Below are 19,941 nucleotides of genomic sequence, written 5' to 3'. Positions count from 1 at the left end.
ATTGTGTTGGCTGTGTGAAGGCCATCCGGGCCAGTGAATGCGGAGTGTCGAATACAGGGCATCTGCAGCAACGCCACTTCATCAATCATCACCGCCATTCAAAAACAGCTACCACAGGGAAGTTGCAAAACTGCTCTATTCCACGAGTATCACCGTGATCTATAAGTTCAGTATCCGCTTGTCATAACCGTAGTGCTCGTTCAAGAGCTCGGTGAAAGAAAAGGACAGACATGGGAGTTGGGGGTGTAGGTGAAAATAAAATGACTTAAAAGCGTCAATTCGTCAAAACAAGTTTCTTTTATGGTGACAAGATATCAGAAGGTTAATCTGTAAGAAAGAAATCCCCAAGCATCCCTGTCACTAGCGGAAAACAAAGCCCGCTCTACTGCCTGTAAGTGAGCTTATAGAGATGAGCTCTTCTGCACCTTCGCAACGATCTGCTCCACGCGGTCGTACAACGGGTGGGAAGTCTCAAGGCCCGTGATCTTGCTCGTGGCCTCCTTAGAACTATGGTCCTTAAGGATCTTCGCGAGCTCGAAGCTCTCGTCGTCACCCTCGACGTTCTGGAAGCGCAGCGCCATCTCGACGGCACCGAGCAGCGAGTCGCACGAGTCGCCCATCTCGACGAGGTGCGCCGCGGGGCCGATGAAGCGCTCGTTGCGCGACAGTTTGCGTAGTGGCGCACGGCCCACACGCTCCACTTTGTCTTCCAGCGCCGGGTTGGAGATACGCGAAATGATCTTCTCTACGTAGTCGTTTTGCTCTTGCGTCGAGATGCCGTGCTTTTTCACGATTAGGTGCGCCGTCTCCCGCACGCAGTTGCGCACAATGTCGTGGATCTCCTTGTCCATCATGGCTTCGTGGATGAGGGCTTTGCCGCGGTTGTAGCCGTAGTAGGCTGCCGTTGCGTGTGAGGTATTGACCGTGAAGAGCTTGCGCTCAATGTACGGCTGTAGGTCGTCGACGAAGTGCACACCTTCAATCTGGGGCTGCTTGGCGCCTTTGAACGGCGGCTGCTCAACGCACCATTCGAAGAACTTCTCGATCTTGACGTTCAGCCCTGCATCTGGGTCCTGGTGCGGCACGATACGGTCAATGGCGGAGTTAGCGAAGCGGGCTTTTGTGTCGAGCGTGTCCAGGATCGACTTGTCCAACTTCGTCTCAATGTACGACGTGATGAAGCCTTTCCATGTAGTTGTAGCGTTGATGGCGTTCTCGCAAGCAATGACGGCGATAGGATAGTCCAGCTTGCGGGCTTTAATTGCCTTGGCCACTGGCTCTGCGATGAACTTGAGGATGTTGGGTCCAACAGCACAGGTCACCACATCAGCAGTCGCAATCTCGTCAATGACCTTTGGGAGCTCGTATTTGCTGTTGATAGCACGATAGTGGTCGATGTTGAACGTCCGCTCGCCATCCTCGCCAATCTCCGTCACGGTATAGTGGGGCGTCTGCTGCAGAGCCTCGATGACCTTATCCATGACATCAATGAAGACGACCTCATAGCCCGAGTTGTGCAGAAACTCGGCCACAAAGCCACGGCCAATGTTGCCGCCTCCAAAGTGTACTGCCTTCTTATCATACATATTGTGTGTTTTGGATGAGGAATTGGAAGGTCTGGTAGGGTTCGAAGCGGTGAGAAAAGTCCAACAGATGGACTAGAGACGTTGCGTGGGATTGGAGGAGAAGTTGGTGCTGAGCTGTTCTAGAGGATTGAGCAAGCTGTCAGCGAGTAGAAATATATAGGGGAAAGAGGTTCTGAAAAAAATATTTGAACTCTCACCTGCCACAATGCGGTGTGATTCAAAGTTAGCTGCGTGAGAAGTGCAGTCGACGATTCTGGATTCAAATCAAGAATGGGGGGCACAAGGCGTGGGGATTCAGTGGGCTCTGAGTTGGTCAGTTCCCCGCGGTGCGGTGATGATGCAGGCAGTCAGGTTTCAATTGGACAGAGGCAGCGCCACGATAAAAGCACAGCAGTAGTACTACAAAAGTAAGACCACAGGTCCCTAATGGAGATGGCCCGCAAAAACAGTCGTCGTGGAGTTACGGCCCGTAAGCTTCCTACGTATTTGTTTCCACGGGGAACTTGTGCCCCACCAAAATCGTTAATACCGCAGGCGTCACAGGGCGTTGCTGCCCAGCACAGACTGCGCTCGGGGCATTACCAGCTGTGTGATGATAATATTTTGCTAGGCCTTGTGTCACAATATGTTGACCAGAATTTGAGGCTATATATTGTCCTAATCGGCACTGCCAATAGGACCGGTCTTTTTGGTGCCAGTTGGCGGTCAACACAATAAGACTCGCTAGGCATGCTATTTTAGGCTCCCTGCTTTCAACAGTTTCCTTTGAAGCCATTTCCACAGCACATGTCAACACACTGTCACTGAACGCTAATTGACCATGGGGGTACGACGCCATTGATCACGACGAGGTATTGTTAATAGCTCCCGCGTTTTAGTCTACGCCACCTTTCGGCCCTACCATGTGACGAACCACTCTACTGTCTAGGATCTGGGGTTCGCAGTTGCCCCTCCCAGCCATTCGCGCGGTAAAGATTCCGGTACCTACGTTCCATCTATGCACTTACGATTCAATGCGCGAATTCGCATTGAAAGACACAGGCAGCCCAGCTCGATGAAAAGGTTTTTCATCCGAACGAAGCCACATAACCTCGGTTAACGCGACATCCTTTCTACGCATGGATAGACTGCTGCTGTCAACCGATAAAATACGTCCTATTTGGCTTCGCCAAAAGGACCGGTCTTTTTGGGCCAATTGGGCGTCGACAGCCGCACATGCGGATACACTGCTACCATTCGCCCGTAAAGGTCCGGGTGGTCTCTCATAAGCTCTTCCGGATCCCATGCTGATGCCACGAATATGGTATCTATGCCGGAATCGATCGGAGTTGTAAAGATGTTGCAGATCTGAAGGCCAATCAAGAACGCAAAAGCCACAACAACTAGCGTGTAGGTGTCACTGCTGTTGTAAGCGGGCGACGTGAAGATGAGATAAAGGTATGCCAAGAGAGCGCAGACATATGCGATGAATGTAGCACCCATTGTAAGTACAGGCCCGATAAGGCATTCGTTTACAAGCGCATCAATGCCACGATTCTTGATCATCCTGTTTTGGTTATTAGCATTCATTATATCAAAAGTCAAGGGTGATATTAAACGCATGGCCCAGCATCACGTGAAGCCACTAGGCCTTCTATGTCGAACTAGCCAATAAAGAACTCCGGGCTCAGACAAGTGTTAGCAAAGTTCAGGGGAAAAAGAATAGAGAAAAAGTGAACATCTATGTATCCTTCGCAGCGGCAATATACGGTTTCCCATACAACGCAATATAAGAGAACGCATATCGGTTAAGAAACTACACGGCCCAATCTAAAATACTAATTAGACAGCCCAAAATGCAGAACAGAATTACCCCGATCATGTTTCCTTACGACGCCTCCTATTATTAAGCAACTGAGCAGAACTGACGCAGCATGTTAATTAGGGCCACTAACAAGCTGCCAAAGCTAATGCTCCTAAAACTATACCCCGTATAGCGCTACGGGGGAAGTTACGAGAGCAGAAGTACCATAACCCGTATACGCCGAAGATAGTAGTATAGATTGTGTTGGTAGGAGGGGGTACGTGGACATTCACAGGAGCTTTCTGCGATCGTGTAATAGCTTCGCTTGTTGTATATATTCTTGTTCTTCATGACGACTCCACCTTATGGAGTCCTCACACATCATACACTTGCGTCTCCGTGTGACAGATTGTATTCTTCAGCCATTCGGATATCTAGTACGTAGCGAAGGTTATAAAGACGATTAGCCAATAACTTTAGCACTACTGCAGCCACCAACGCCGGCCGAGCAAGCTAGATTATTTCCCGGTTCATATTTAACGTAGACTGCGATAGGTATTACCGAATACTATATGCCGAATACGGTCGCGAGAAGGTCTCCAATGAAGGAAACAAGGTAGACATGGCCGCATTTCTTCGAAACGTTAATGCTCGTCTATAGTATTAAGACCGAAAACGGGATCCTAGGTATCCGAGTGGTCTGTGTCCGGGTGCGCTGCCTAGTTAAGTTTAGCGGGGCCCGGGCCCTGACACCCGTTTTCGGGCATCGCTCTCTCGCTTAGCCGACCGCCGCTTTTAATGTCTATAAAATGCTTCATCGCCTTTACTGCCCTCTCTACCGGCTCTTTCTCCCTAAAATTCCACTTCTGCCCTAGCCTTACCCTTATGGCCTCCGCCCACCCCTTAATACTAAACTTCCAATTATAAATAATACTAAGATATATACTCTCTTAGCTAACAATCCCTAAATATTTAACTATCGTTTCTACTCTTACGGCCTATATACTACCGTTATAATCTTAGTATAGACTATCTTAAATAGATACGCTAGATTTAGAAAGGTTAATATTATATCCCCTCTCTAAGCCTCTTTTTCTCTCTATACTCCTTTTATTTATTTTTCTCTTTAGTATTTTTTAGAGGCTATCTAGGTCTTTAGTTCTAACTTTTATATAGCACTACTTTATCTATATTTTATTATCTTAGCTCTATTAACTAACAGCCTACCCTAAAGCCAAGACACCTATTTAAATACTTAGACATTATACTAGAAATTATTTTAGCACTAGCACTCTATTACGCTATTATTATAGTTAAGTTTAAAAAAAAATCTTATTCTTACTACTTTAATAACGTAACTTAGGAAGCTATAGCTAAAATAAGAAGCTATAAAGCCTAAACCACAGCTAATTACTAAAATAACTATTATAGTAGTAGGAGTATAAATAGAGTAGGAAGACGTAGCGAAAGAATAGTAAAGGGCTTAGATAAAGGGTAAACTTAACTAAAGAACTACTAAGTTAATCTTCTAACTAATAAAGGAAATACCTTATTATATAAAGTTATTATAGCGCCAAAACGTGTTAGTAGAGCTCTATAGATATTTTATATAAGTACTCTATAATAAAGCCTTATAGGAAATACTACGGTAGACTTGTTAATGGGCTAGGTATATAGGTATAGAATAGTTAACAACGTAAATATAACTAGTGGAGTGGTTACCTAATAGATTAACTCTAATTATATTCTAAGATTTACTATAAAGAAGAGGAACTATCTATAGAGACTATATGTCCTTAAATATATAACTTCTCCCCATAGTAAAGGTTCAGTACGTTAATATATTAGTACGTTAGTACGTCGCGTTTCTACGTTCCTACGTTCCTATATTCTAAACTTATAACGTAACTAGTTACGTAACTTAGCTACTTTTTATTCTATAGCTTAATTAGTTCTAGTACTTCCTATACTATCTTAACCAACCTATTTATGTTTTCTTTTAGTAGTTATACTACTATTAATATAAGGTCTATAACACTATCCCTCTCCTTTTTATCTTTGTTCTTAAAGATATCTCCTATTTTTAAGTTATTTATTAGAGGTATAACATTCCCGTTTTTAATTTAATAACCTTTATTATTTTTAATACCTCTTATTAGATCCTCTATATCTAATCATTATAATTAGCTAGTAATATTAATTTTTTTACTTAGTAAAGTTATGCCGTCCTATTCTTATTATGCGGAGAAGAAGTTAGTATATATTATAATCGCGGCTCCGTCTAGTTACTAACCTTCTTTATACGCTAAGTGTATATAAGTAAATATATAATTATCCTATAATATTTAATCTATCTCTAATACTAAATATATACGTTATATTACTCTTTATAACCGTCTAGTTCCTTATCTAATTTGCCTTAGGGTCTTATATATTAGTAGTGGCTAAAAGACTAAAGGGTAAGCTGGCCAAGGCCCTTATTAAGGTTTAGCGTTATTCTAATAAGGCGTCTTAGGCTCTAAAAGCTTAACTAGATACTTATACTCGCCTAAGCTATTTAATAAGGGTTTATAAAAAGGTGCGCTTAAAGGAGTTACGTTTAGTAGAGTAAGGTTTATCTAAGCTTAAGGCTAAAAAGGCTAAAAAAAATTCTAATTAAGATAAGGCGGAAATAACTAGTACGCTAGTAGTAGATCCCTTAAATAATCCGGCTTATCTATTACCTTTAACTAATTCTTTTATTTTTAGCTTCTTCTTAATATTACCTAACCCGTTCTTTTTTAATACTCCTATACCTTTCCTATAGCGTTCTTTAAATTCTATAGTAGTTCTTAGGTAGTTTTATTATAGCCTATCCACTTAACCTTATACTATATTTTACTATTAATATCCTTATAACTAATAATCTTTAAAACTTACTATTTATCTTCTTTTTATCCTTTATATATATCTACTTTATAAATTAGTAGCTTAATATTCCCGTATACTAGCTTTAGTATTACGGTATACTATATAGGGTAGATCTTTATTTTAGCTAGTAGGTTTAACTTAAATATAACTAGTAAAATCCTCTATATAATTTTAAAACGTCCTAGCCTAACGTAATCTAATTTCTTACTTAGTTATTAACTCTTAAAATTTTTATATAATAGCTATACTTTATCCCTTTCTTTAAGATCTAGTCCCTTAGATCTCTTAGCGTTATAGTACCTTTTTATTTTTTTAATACCTTTTTCGCTAATTCCATAAGGTCTATATAAAGATTTATTAATATCTTTATTCTTTTTTTAGCTATACTACTTATTTTCTTCGCTTATTATAATAATAATAATATTCTTAGCTTATACCCGTAATTTACCTTAAATAGTAATATACCTATTCCTTTCTATAGTATTATATTATATATAAACTATATAACTAGTAATAATAATACCTAATTATTTTACGTATAATTAATATAATATCTTAAATACTATTTTAGCGTTTAATTTAATCTTTTTATCTATCCGTCTATTTGCGGATAATATACGGTAAAAGTTGCTACTCTAACTCCTTATTTTATTAAGAATACCTCCTAAAATACTACTATAAATCTTAAATCTCTATCTAATATAATCTTGCTTAGTGCTCTATATCTTATAAACACTTTCTTAATATAGATTTTAGTAATATCTTCTACTAAGATTTCTTCTATGCATGCTATAAAGTAGCCCTACTTAGTTAACTTGTCTACTATTACTAGGATTATATTATACCCCTATCTAGTAATAGGATTTTTTAACTTTAGTAGTGTAACGGAACCTTATAGCAAGAACTACGGTAGGTCCTATTAATGGGCTAGGTGTGTAGGTAAAGCAGGAAGTTAACAACGTAATAACAACTGGTGGAGTGGTTGCCCAACAGATTAACTCTAATTATATTCTGAGAATTACTACAAGGAAGGAACTATCTAGGTAGGGACTAAGGGTCCTTAAATACACAACCGTACTCCTATAAAATCCTTCTTATACGTAATATACGTAAGGTACGTAAGCTACGTAAGTTCCTCTTATATCTCGCGTTCCTTACGTAGCATGTCATGTAACCTTAGTTACCATTCCTCGTCACATAGTTCTACCGGTTCTATCCTAGACCGTACTTCTATTAACCAACTAGCTTCTTCCAGTAGTCGTAATATCGTACTTAAAGCGTCCGTAACACCATCTCCCTCCCCTTTATCTTCGTCCTTAAAGATACCTAGTATCTCTAGGTCATTTACTAGAGGTATAATGTCCGTCTAATTAATTTGGTTAATATCGTTACTTATTATACCTAAAGCATCCTCTTCTTTATACGCGCAACGTCATACCCGTACTATTGCTGCAATATTATTACTTGGTAAAATTATACTGTCTTCGTATTCTCATTATACGAAAGCGGGGTTAGTGTATATCGCAATGGCAAGTCCATCCTCTTAACAACCCTCATTATATTCGGAGTGCACTAAAGCAAATATTTATTTATCTTGCGATATTCGCTCTACCTCTAACGCTAAGTATACGCGTCCTATAACTCTTAATAGTCTTTAAGTTCCCTAAGTAATTTATTATAGGGTCTTATATTCAATCTACTGCTATAAAGCTTAATAGTAACCTAGCATAGGCCCTAGCTAAGCTTAAGCGTTCTTATAATACAGAACAGAAGGCCTTAAATACTCGCATTACGGCGTCTACTTATCTACTTTGTCTTAAGAAGGTTTATAAAAAGGTCCATTCTAAGGAGTAGAAACTTATAGAATAGGGTCTATAGGAACTTAGTAATAAGAGAACTAATTCTCCTCTAACAGAGAGGAAAACAACTCCGAGTAATTTGGCAATTGCTCCTTTTAGGTCCCCCTTAGGTAACTTATTCTTTGGCAATCTTTCTTTATTAATATTACTTAACCTATTTTCTTCCAATACTCCTATACCTTTCCTATAGCATTCTTTAAATTTTCTAGTAGCTCCTAGGTAGTCTTATCGTAGCCTATCTACTTTACTTTATACTATATTTTATTATTAATGTCCTCGTAACTAATAATCCTTAAAACTTACTATTTGTCTTCTTCTTATCCTCTATATGTGTCTGCTTTATAAACTAGTAACTTAATATTCCCGTATACTAGCTTTAGTATTACAATATACTGTATAGGGTAGATTTTTATTTTAGCTAGTAGGTTTAACTTAAATATAACTGGTAAAATTCTTTATATAATTTTAAAAGGTCCTAGTCTAACGTAGTTTAACTTCTTACTTAGTTGTTAACTTTTAAAAATTTTATATAGTAGCTATACTTTATCTCCCTCCCTAAGATCTAGTCCCTTAGATCTCTTAGCATTATAGTACTTTTTTATTCTTTGCTGTACTACTTTAGCTATTTCTATAAGGTTCTTATAAAGAATTATTAAAGTCTCCATTCTTTCTTTAGCTATACTACTCGTTTTCTTTACTTAATATAGCGATAACGATGTTCTTGGCTTATACCTATAATTCGCCTTAAATAGTAACGTACCTATTCCTTCCTATGGTGTGGCATTATATATAAACTATATAACTAGTAACAGTAATACCCAATTATTTTATACATAATTAACGTAATACCTTAGATACTGCTCTAGTGTCTAATTTAGTCTTTCTATTTAACTATCTGTCTACAGATAATATACAGTAGAAGTTACTGCTTAAACTCCTTATTCCGCTAAGAATACCTCCTAAAATACTACTATAAATCTTAGATCTCTATCCAATATAATTTTACTTAGTACTCTATATCTTATAAACACTTCCTTAATATAGATTCTAGCGACATCTTCTACTAAGATTTCTTCCGTATAGGCTATAAAGTATCCCCACTTTATTAGCTTATCTACTATTACTAAAATCGCGTTATAATCTTACCCAGTAATAGGATCTCTTAACTTTAGTAACTTAATAATAAAGTCCTATAATATAACCTCCTATAGTCTTCCTAGTATTTTAATAGGCTATAGCCCTCTATATAGCTTATATCTTATTAGTTTGTTCCTTTAGCAATTTAAATATTCTTTAATAATTTTTCGTGCTAAACCCTAGATTCCATTAATAATATATTCCTCTTAGAGTCTTAACACTAAGCCCATAGCTCCATTATGTCCTTAAGTTATTCCTTTATAAAAGTCTTTTATAAAATGCTCCGCTATACTTCTTGGTTTTTATATATATCCATCTATAGATCTTCTAGTTATGCTTTTAGAATTCTTTATACCTAAAAGCTTTCTAGTATCTTATAGACTCTTTCTAGCTTATCTTCTTAAGTTACTATAATTTTTGGATAATTATACCTAATTAATCCATCTATATCTTTTTGTAGTAAAGCCCCTAATAGCTTCTTATTATTTTATAGTTTAGCCTTTCTACTTAGAGCATCTGCTCGTATATTGTCTATACCTTTAGTATACTAAATCTTAAAATAGTAATCTATAAGTGTTTCTGCCTATCTAACCTATCTTTAGTTAAGTTCCTTTATTATTAGGAATCCTATTAGGTTCTTATAGTCTATCTTAACTATAAATAGTTTTTCTATTCCTTACAAGAATACTCTTTATTTCTTTAGTACTGCAACTATACCTAATAACCCTTTATTATAGATGTCATAGTTTAGTTCTAGTAGTGTTATCTTTTAACTATAGTACGCCACTAGGTGCTAACCATCTTCATATTTCTATATAAAGTATACTCCTAGTATAAAGTCTAATATATCTATTTCTATAACCGTCTTTAACTTTAGTTAATAGATCTTAAAGATTAGTTCCTAGGTAAACAACTCCTTAAGTTCTTTAAACAATTCTCTTTACTCCTTTTCCTATACCCATAGTTCCTCTTTCCTTATTAATTAAGTAAATAGCTTAATATTCTTTAACTATTGTGCCATAAACCTCCTATAGTAATTGCAAAACCCTAAAAACAATCTCAGTTATATAACGTTTCCTAGTTCTTACTAATTTACTATAGCTTTAATTTTCTTTAGGTCCATACTTAATCTACTTAATTTAATAATAAATCTAACAAAATTAGTTTTCCTTATAAAGAACTTATATTTCTCAATTGCTACTAGCATTTATTCTTCTTATAGTCTCCTTAAAACCCATTTAATATATTCCACGTATTCTTCCTTAGTTATTAAGTAGATAATAATGTTATTAAGATATACTATAATAAACTTATCGAGGTATTCTCCTAATACATTATTAATTCGCTTTTAAAACGTTACTAGTGCGTTTATAAGCCCAAATTGCATAACTAATGGCTTATATAGTCCTTCCTTTAACCTAAAGGCTGCTTTCTATTTATTGCCTTTCTTAATTCTAATCTAATAGTACGCCCATCTTAGATCTATCTTTATAAAGATTTGCGCATTACTGATCCTATCTTAGATTTCGCTAATTAAGGGTAAAGGATATTTATCCTTTTTTATAATACTATTTAACTGTTTATAATTAATGCATAACCTAAGCTTTCTATTTTTCTTTAGTATAAACAGTACTAGATAACCCGCTAATAACTATAATAGTCTAATATATCCCTTTTATAAGTTTTCTTAGATAAACTCTTTTAATACTCTACCTTCCTCTTTAGTAAGCTTATAGGTTAAAAAGAACCTTAGACTTATTTCTAGTTCTAACTCTATCTTATAGTCCTATACTATATACTCTAATAGCTTTTTACTTTTTAGTAACTATAATTTTTTACTATATTTATGGTATTTCTTTAGTATATAACTTAATCCTTAATTAGTCTCTTTATATATCGCTCTAACTTAGTACCATACTAACTTAGTTTATTATTACATCTTACGTTATTAAGTATCTTTAATATTAACCTAACCTATAACCCAATTAATCTTTAGATTATATTCCTATAACTAAGGCATTCCTAATACTGCCTTATTATTTCCTAATAGTAATATATTAAAAGATATCTTAATTTATCTCCCTTTAATAGTTATCTAAATAGGTCCTATTTTAAGATTAATAATGCCTCCTCTATAGGCTATTAGATCTCCTAAAATTATTACTAATAAATATAGGTGCTCCTTCTGCTTATATAGTAGCCCTATCCTTTTAACTGCTATTAGTAATATATAGTTCCTAATTACTTTACTATCTACTAATACTTTAAACTACTAATCTTACTATTTAACTCTTAAATTTAGGTATTATTCTTAAATTCCTTTAAGGGTCTAAGGCTCTACTATTAGCTCCCTCTGGTCCTATAGGCTTCTACTTTTCCTAACTATTAGCTACTAGATCCTATTTATACTTAGTCTACTTTTAGCTAATACTTAGTTCGCTTTTTATCTTTAATATACTATAGATAGGTATTTTCTAGACATTCCCACCACTATTATCTATCTAGGCATTCTTCCGTAAGGAATTTTCCTAGTTAAAGTATTAAGTCCCCTTATTTTTAAACTTCTATAAGGTGTTAACTATATATATACTTAGCGTTTTAATATTTTGCCTTATCCAGTGCCTAATATATCCTTACTAGGTACTTCCGGTTCTTATCTTTAGGTACTTTATATATATTATATATATTATCTATATATACGATCCATACCAACGTGTAATACGCTTAGTGTCTTAGGTTAACTTTTAGCTCGTCTTTATTCTTAAGTTTAAACCTTTCTCGTATTAATTTAAGCGTTGCAACTTTATTTATAAGTACTAAGATTCGCCTTTCGCTTCTCTAATCCTCTAATTACTCCTCTAGATCCTTTAACGTTATAATTAAGGCTCCTTTAATATAAGTTATAGCCTTCTCTATAATTAGGTGGTCCTAAATAACTCATTTATTTAACTATATATAGAAATCTTCCTACTTATCGTTATATTATTACCTATACTACTTTTAGTATAGCTCCTTAAGTATATACAGCTTATCCGTTAGAAAGTATCTCTTCATTATTACGTCATAATAGCCTTTTATATATCATTCTTCAAATCTAGTTAAAATCCCTAAATCCTCTTCTTGTTTTAATTTAGTAAGCCACTTAGCTCTTAATGTGCCTATCTTAAGTCTATTAGTAACCCTATATATAGGTACTCTATCCCTTATACGGCCTAATATACTAAATCTCTTATCTAGTTTCTGTTCTTGCCATGCAGTAATTCTCGCCCTAAATTCTGCCATAGTTTCTTTCTTTTCGCGTCTTATAAGTAGATCTTTAAAGTCTTTTTACTTCTTAATTCCCTTATTAATAGTCCTTATTTATATATTAAAGTCTTAGTCCTATAGAATTCTTAATCCTAAGCTAGCTTTTAACTTAAGCTTTACTCCTACCTTAGTCTAACTAGGCTTAGGTATTCTCATCTCATCTTAAGAGTCTTAAATCTTACTTATTTTATCTTAAAAGTCTTATACCTTTAAGAACTCTTATCCCTTACTTATTTATATATCCTTAAATTAAGCTACTACTCTGCTCTATCGGTTTTCGTCCATTATGGGTCCTTAAGCTATCCTTATCCTTACTTCGGAATCTTAGATCTCTTTTATCTCGTCTTAAGAATCTTAAGCCTTTAGCCTTTTACCTTTATTAAGTGGTAAGCTAGCACTAGCAGTCGTCTACTTACTTAATCCCTTATAAATACTTCTCCTTCCGTTTTATAAAGTAATAAATGCCGTATCTAACGGTGTTATAATACCCGTTACTAAACCTTGCTCTATAGTGGTCTTAGTCTCTACTTCTATTACGTTATTAAGGTTTAGATACCCCCAGTTAGTTCCTTTTTTGTCCTTATTACTACTAATTAATAAGTACTTTAACTCTATTGTTATTGTTACTAATCTTTATCCATATATTACTATAACATCTTAATCTAGCTTATAGAGTTGATCTTATTCTTTATCTAACTCTTTAATTCCTTTAAGTCCTCTTAACTCTGGCTTCTATAGCCAATAGCTTATACTATACTTAGCGTCTTTATAAATTTGGCATACGTTGTTATAACAAAACGCAAAACTTCTAATTAAACATTCTTTTATTCCTTATAGTATACTATTATCCCTTCGTATATATATATCGTCTGCTAGTTTAGTTCCTTTTATTATATAGTAACTCTAACCATCTTTATAATCCCTAGCGAAATAACCCTATTTTCCGCAATTTATATAAGCTCCGTCTTTAAACTATTAATTTTGTTATAGAGTCCGCCTAAACGTCTTCTACTATTAAGATCTCTAGTTTAGCCTCTACTCCTTAGTCCTATAATTACTTAATCCTTAACCTCTAGGTTTCTATAATATCTTTATCCATCTCTTATAGGCTTCTTTAGTACTGCTTAGGTCTATTAGCTCTGCGCTATACCATAGTTTCTAACTTAGCTTTAGTTATTGCGTGCTTTGCGCCTTATATAACTATAGAACTCTATCCTAACCTCTTTTAGTCTATTCCCTTTAGAAGATCCTATTATTAATCTTAATTACTTAATTAATTAATTCCCTTAGGGTGTCTGCATCTTCTATTAGAATAATTACGTCCTAAACTTTAGCCTTAAGTCCTTATTTATACTGTGCTATAAGCGCCTTATTATTCCACTTAACCTATATCGCTAGTGTTTAGAATTGCGTTATATACTTCATTGCTAAGGTTCGTTACGTAATATCTTAGAGTTTTTTTTCCGCCGTAGTTATTACCTTTAGGTCTCTAAATATTTGTATAAGTTGCTCTATAAACCCGTTCTAGCTTAAGAACATAAACCGTACCTTTTAGTTCGTTGTTATTATTCCGTTCGCTTATATCTCTATAAGGTAAAATTTAAACTATTTAAGTGCCCTTCCTAATAAGAACAATCCTGCGTATACTATTTAATCTATAGGTGTTACTAGCTTTGCTCCCTCTTACGTAACCTTAAAATGCATTTACATAAAGAATCCTTTAAGCTTTAATCTTTCTCTTAAGAATCTTTTAATTAATAGTAACTTAACCTTTGCTATACCTATCCCGTTAATCCTATTTTTAAGTACCGCATTATTTTCCGTTAACTAGTTAACTATCTCTTATAACTGCCTAACTGTTACTAGTTACTATAAGTCAGTATCTGCTATACTGGTGTCGTTTCCTAATCTTAAGGTGGTTGCCGCCGTTAATAGCGTTGTAGTGGCTGCTTTTAGTGGTATATTATCTAACTTCTTATTACTATAACTAGGTAGTAATTATATAACGGAACCTTGTAGCAAGAACTACGGTAGGTCCTATTAATAGGCTAGGTATGTAGGTAAAGTAGGAAGTTAATAACATAATAACAACTAGTAGAGTAGTTGCCTAATAGATTAACTCTAATTATATTCTAAGAATCACTATAAGGAAGGAACTATCTAGGTAGGGACTAAGGGTCCTTAAATACACAACTATACTTCTATAAAATCCTTCTTATACGTAATATACGTAAGGTACGTAAGCTATGTAAGTTCCTCTTATATTTCGCGTTCCTTGCGTAGTATATTATGTAACCTCGGTTACTATTCCTTGTTATATAGTTCTACCAGTTCCATCCTAAACCGTGCTTCTATTAACCAACTAGCTTCTTCTAGTAGTCGTAACATTGTACTTAAAGCGTCTATAACAAGTAGCTTAATAATAAAGTCCTATAATATAACCTCCTATAGTCTCCCTAGTATTTTAATAGGTTATAGCCCTCTATATAGCTTATACCTTATTAGTTTATTCCTTTAGTAATTTAAATACTCTTTTATTACTTTTCTAGCTATACCTTAAATTCCATTAATAATATATTCTTCTTAAAGTCTTAATACTAAGCCTATTACTCCGTTATGTTCTTAAGTTATTCCCTTATAAAAATTTTCTATAAAATACTCTACTATACTTTTTAGAATATACTTTACTTTTTACTTTTTATATATATCCATCTATAGATCTTTTAGCTATACTTTTAGAATTCTTTATACCTAAAAGCTTTCTAGTATCTTATAAACTCTTCCTAGTTTATTATCCTTTTAAGTTACTACTAGTTTAGGGTAGTTATATTTAATTAATCTATCCTTATTTTTGCGTAGTATTACTTCTAATAGTTTTTTTATTATTTTATAGTTTAGCCTTTCTACTAAGTATATCTACTCTTATATTCTTAGTTCCTTTAATATACTAAATCTTAAAATAGTATTCTATAAGCATCTCTACCTATTTAACTTATCTATAATTAAGTTCTTTTATTATTAGGAACCCTATTAGGTTTTTATAATCTATTTTAACTATAAATAGTTTATTTTACGCCTTATAAAAATGCTCTTTATTTTTTAAGTACTATAACTATACCTAATAACTCTTTATTATAAATGTTATAGTTTAACTCTAGTAATATTATCTTCTAACTATAGTACGCTACTAGGTGCTATATATTCTTATACTTTTATAGTAAATATACTTTTAGTATAAAGTTTAATATATCTATATCTATAACTATATTTAGTCCTAGTTAATAGATCCTAAAGATTAGCTCTTAGGTAAATAACTCTTTAAGTTCCTTAAATAGCTTCCTTTATTTATCTCCCTATATCTATAATTCCTCCTTCTTTATAAGCCTAGTAAATAGTTTAATATTTTTTAATCACTATGCTATAAACCTTCTATAGTAGTTATAAAATCCTAGAAATAACCTTAACTATATTATATTTTCTAGTTCTTACTAACTTACTATAGCTTTAATCTTCTTTAGGTCTATACTAATATAACCTAGTTTAATAATAAATTTAATAAAATTGGTCTTCCTTATAAAGAACTCGCATTTCTTAATTACTACTAGCATTTATTCTTCCTATAGTTTCTTTAAACCCTATTTAACGTATTCCTTATATTCTTCCTTAGTTATTAAGTAGATAATAATATTATTAAGGTATACTATAATAAACTTATTAAGGTGTTCTCCTAATACGCTATTAATTTGTTTCTAAAATATTACTAGTATATTTATTAACCTAAATTATATTACTAATAGCTTATATAGTCCTTTCTTTAACCTAAAGGCTGTCTTTTATTTATTGCCTTCCTTAATTCTAATCTAATAGTACGCCTATCTTAGATATATTTTTATAAAGATTTATATATTACCTATCCTATTTTAGATTTTGCTAATTAAGAGTAAAGAATACCTATCCTTTTAAGTAATACTATTTAACTATTTATAGTTAATATATAGCCTAAGTTTTTTATTCTTCTTTAGTATAAATAATGCTAAATATCCTATTAATAACTATAATAGTCTAATATATCCCTTTTATAGGTTCTTCTAGATAAACTCTTTAAGTGCTCTTAACTCCTTTTAAGTAAGCTTATAGGTTAGAAAGAACCTTAAACTTATTTTTAGTTTTAACTCTATCTTATAGTTCTATACTATATAATTTACTAACTTCTTACTTTTTAGGCTTCATAGTTTCTTACTATACTTATAATATCTCTTTAGTATATAACTTAAGCCTTACTTAGTCTCTTTATATATTACTTTAACTTAGTACTATACTAACTTAGTTNATTATTATATTTTATAGCGTTAAGTATTTTTAATATTAACCTAACCTATAACCTAATTAATCTTTAGATTATATTCCTATAACTAAGGTATTTTTAATACTACCTTATCCTATCCTAATAGTAGGATATTAAAAGACATCTTAATTTATCTTCCTTTAATGGTTATCTAAATAGGTCCTATTTTAAGGTTAATAATTCCTTCTCTATAGGTTATTAGATCTTCTAAAATTATAATTAATAGGTAAAGCTGTTCCTTCAATCTATAAAATAGTCCTATTTTTTTACTACTATTAGTAAAATATAGTTCCGCATTACTCTACTATCTATTAATACTTTAAACTATTAATCTTACTAATTAACTTATAAATTTAGGTGTTATCCTTAAATTCCTTTAAGGGTTTAAAACTTTACTACTAGTTCCCTCTAGTTTTATAGGCCTCTACTTTTCCTAACTATTAGCTACTTAATCCTATTATACTTAGCTTATTCTTTAGCCAATACCTAGTTCGCTTTTTATCCTTAATATACTATAAATATATATTCTCTAGGTACTCCTATTACTATTATTTATCTAAGTATTCTTCTATAAGGAATCTTCCTGGTTAAAGTATTAAGTCCTTTAACTCCTAAACTTTTACTAAATACTATCCGTGTATATACTTAGTATTTTTATACTATTACTTATCTAGCGCCTAATATATCCTTATAGGGTACTTCCAATTCTTTTTTTTAGGTTCTTATATATATCGCATATATCGTCTATATATACAATCTATAATAGCGTATAGTATACTAGGTACTTTAGGTTAACTCTTAACTTATCTTTATCTTTAAGTTTAAACCTTTATTATATTAATCTAAATATTATAACTTTATTCGCGGGTACTAAGATTTGCCTTTTACTTCTCTAGTTCTCTAATTATTTCTTTAGATCCTTTAATATTATAATTAAGGCTTCCTTAATATAACTTATAGCTGTTTCTATAATAGGGTAGTTTTAGATAACTTACTTATCTAACTATATATAAAAATCTTCCTACTTATTATTATATTATTGCCTATACCACTTTTAGTATAGCTACTTGAGTATATACGGCTTATCCGTAAGGAAGTATCTTCTTATTACTATATTATAACAGCCCTTTATATATTATTTTTTAAATCTAATAGGGATTTCTAAATCGTCTTCTTATTCTAGTTTAATAAGCTACTTTACTCTTAGCGTACCTATCTTAGGCCTATTAGTTATTCTTTATATAGGTGCTTTATCCCTAATACGGCCTAGTATACTAGATCTCTAGTTTAATTTTTATTCTTACTATATAAAGATTCTTTATTTAAACTTCTCTATAGTTTTTTTTGTTTTTCGCCTTATAAGTAAATCTTTAAAGTCTTCTTATTTCTTAATCTTAGTATTAATTTTCTTAATAGTCCTTATTTATATATTAAAGTCTTAATCCTATAAAACTCTTAATCTTAAGCTTACTTCTTTCTTAAGTTTAGCTCTAGCCTTAGTCTAACTAGGCTTCCATAGTGTTCTTATCTTATCTTAAAAGTCTTAAATCTTACTTATTTTATCTTAAGAATCTTATACCTTTAAGAAACTTCGTCCTAAGCTTATTTATATATTACTAAACTAAGCCATTACTCTACTCTATTGGTTATTATCCATTATAGGTTCTTAAGCATATCTTATCTCCTTTTAAGAATTTTAAATATCTCTTATCTCTTCTTAAGAATCTTAAGCCTGTGGCCTTTTACCTTTATTAAGTGGTAAGTTAACACTAGCAGTTATTTGCTTACTTAATCCTTCTTCTTAAATATTTCTCCTTCCATTTTATAAAGCAATAAATACCGTATCTAATAGTATTATAATTTCCATTACTAATCCTTACTCTATAATGGTCTTAGTCTCTACTTTTAATATAATATCTTTAAGTTTTACATGCTCCTAGTAAGCTGCCTTTATTACCTTATTATTACTAAATGCTTTGCCTATGTTAAATTTATCGTCCCTAATATCTAATCTATAAGATAGTTCGTTGGTTCCTCTAAACTCTAATAATTTTAGCTCTTATAGTTAGTAGCTTACGCTATACTTAGCGTCCTTATAAATTTAGTATACGTTATTATAATAAAACGCAAAACTCTTAATTAAATATTCTTTTGTTCCTTATAGCATATTATTATCCCTCTATATATATATATTGTCTACTAGTCTTATTCCTCTTACTATATAGTAACTCTAACTAATTTTATAGTCTTTAATAAAATAACCTTATTTTCTATAATTTATATAAGCCCCTTTTTTAAACTATTTTTTTTATTATAAAGTCCGCCTAAACGTCTTCTACTATTAAGATCCCTGGTTTAACCTTTACTCCTTAAACCTTTAATTACTTAATTCTTATTCTCTAGGTTTTTATAGTTTCCTATTATATTTTCTGTTTTCTTTAATACTACTTAGGTCTATTAACTTTGCGCTATACTATAGTTTTTAATTTTAACTTTATTATTACGTACCCTACGCCTTATATAACTATAGAACTCTATCCTAACCCTTTTTAGTCTACTCTCTTTAGTAGATCGTATTATTAATCTTAATTACTTAATTAATTAATTCCCTAAGGATGCGCGTGTCGGTATATCAATAGATAGAACCGTTCGCCTCTAGGGCGGCTCGCCGGTGAGATATACTTAAGGAGTAAATAGGAGTTACTTAGGCGGGAGAGGCAGTGGCTCGGCCTCGTCCGTAGAAGGTGTACCCAACTATATTGCAGGATGCAGCTACGACGCCTCCGTAGGATTACGTCAGTAGGCGCGAAGATGGGAGTTGCAACCCCTGGAAACGGCAGCTTATGCCCGCGCCGGCGGAAACAATAAAGAAGGCGTGAAACTAGAGGCTATAGAAGGCTCCCAAGCCGTGCAAAAGCGTACCAACTCTAGGAGGAAACTCTTATACAGACTACTAGGGGGTAGACTAGTACTCGGGTAATACCGTTATAAGATATCTAAAAGAACTGGTGAAAT

At 33.1% G+C, this 19,941-nt stretch overlaps 2 protein-coding genes across 2 annotated transcripts; both read right to left on the bottom strand.

Moving 5' to 3' along the window:
• Positions 1 to 89: 89 nt before the first annotated feature.
• K441DRAFT_641615 (mannitol-1-phosphate dehydrogenase) lies at positions 90 to 2,061 on the bottom strand. The gene is made up of 2 exons (XM_067646658.1): positions 1,784 to 2,061; positions 90 to 1,705 (listed from the first exon to the last, which is right to left on the bottom strand). The coding sequence occupies exon 2, from the start codon at positions 1,584 to 1,586 to the stop codon at positions 402 to 404; it is 1,185 nt and encodes a 394-aa protein (XP_067500940.1). The 5' UTR covers positions 1,587 to 1,705; positions 1,784 to 2,061; the 3' UTR covers positions 90 to 401.
• Positions 2,062 to 2,698: 637 nt separating this feature from the next.
• K441DRAFT_688917 (uncharacterized protein) lies at positions 2,699 to 3,447 on the bottom strand (the record flags this gene model as incomplete). Its single annotated transcript, XM_067652246.1, has 3 exons — positions 2,699 to 2,719; positions 2,802 to 3,122; positions 3,439 to 3,447. 3 exons carry the CDS (start codon positions 3,445 to 3,447, stop codon positions 2,699 to 2,701), a joined length of 351 nt encoding a protein of 116 aa, XP_067500939.1.
• Between the last annotated feature and the right edge of the window lie 16,494 nt (positions 3,448 to 19,941).

The sequence above is a fragment of the Cenococcum geophilum genome, assembly GCF_001692895.1.
Source record: "Cenococcum geophilum 1.58 unplaced genomic scaffold K441scaffold_39, whole genome shotgun sequence".
Lineage (NCBI taxonomy): Eukaryota > Fungi > Ascomycota > Dothideomycetes > Gloniales > Gloniaceae > Cenococcum > Cenococcum geophilum.
The sequence above is the reverse complement of the archived record's forward strand: the minus strand, read 5'-3'. Positions and strand labels throughout refer to the sequence as shown.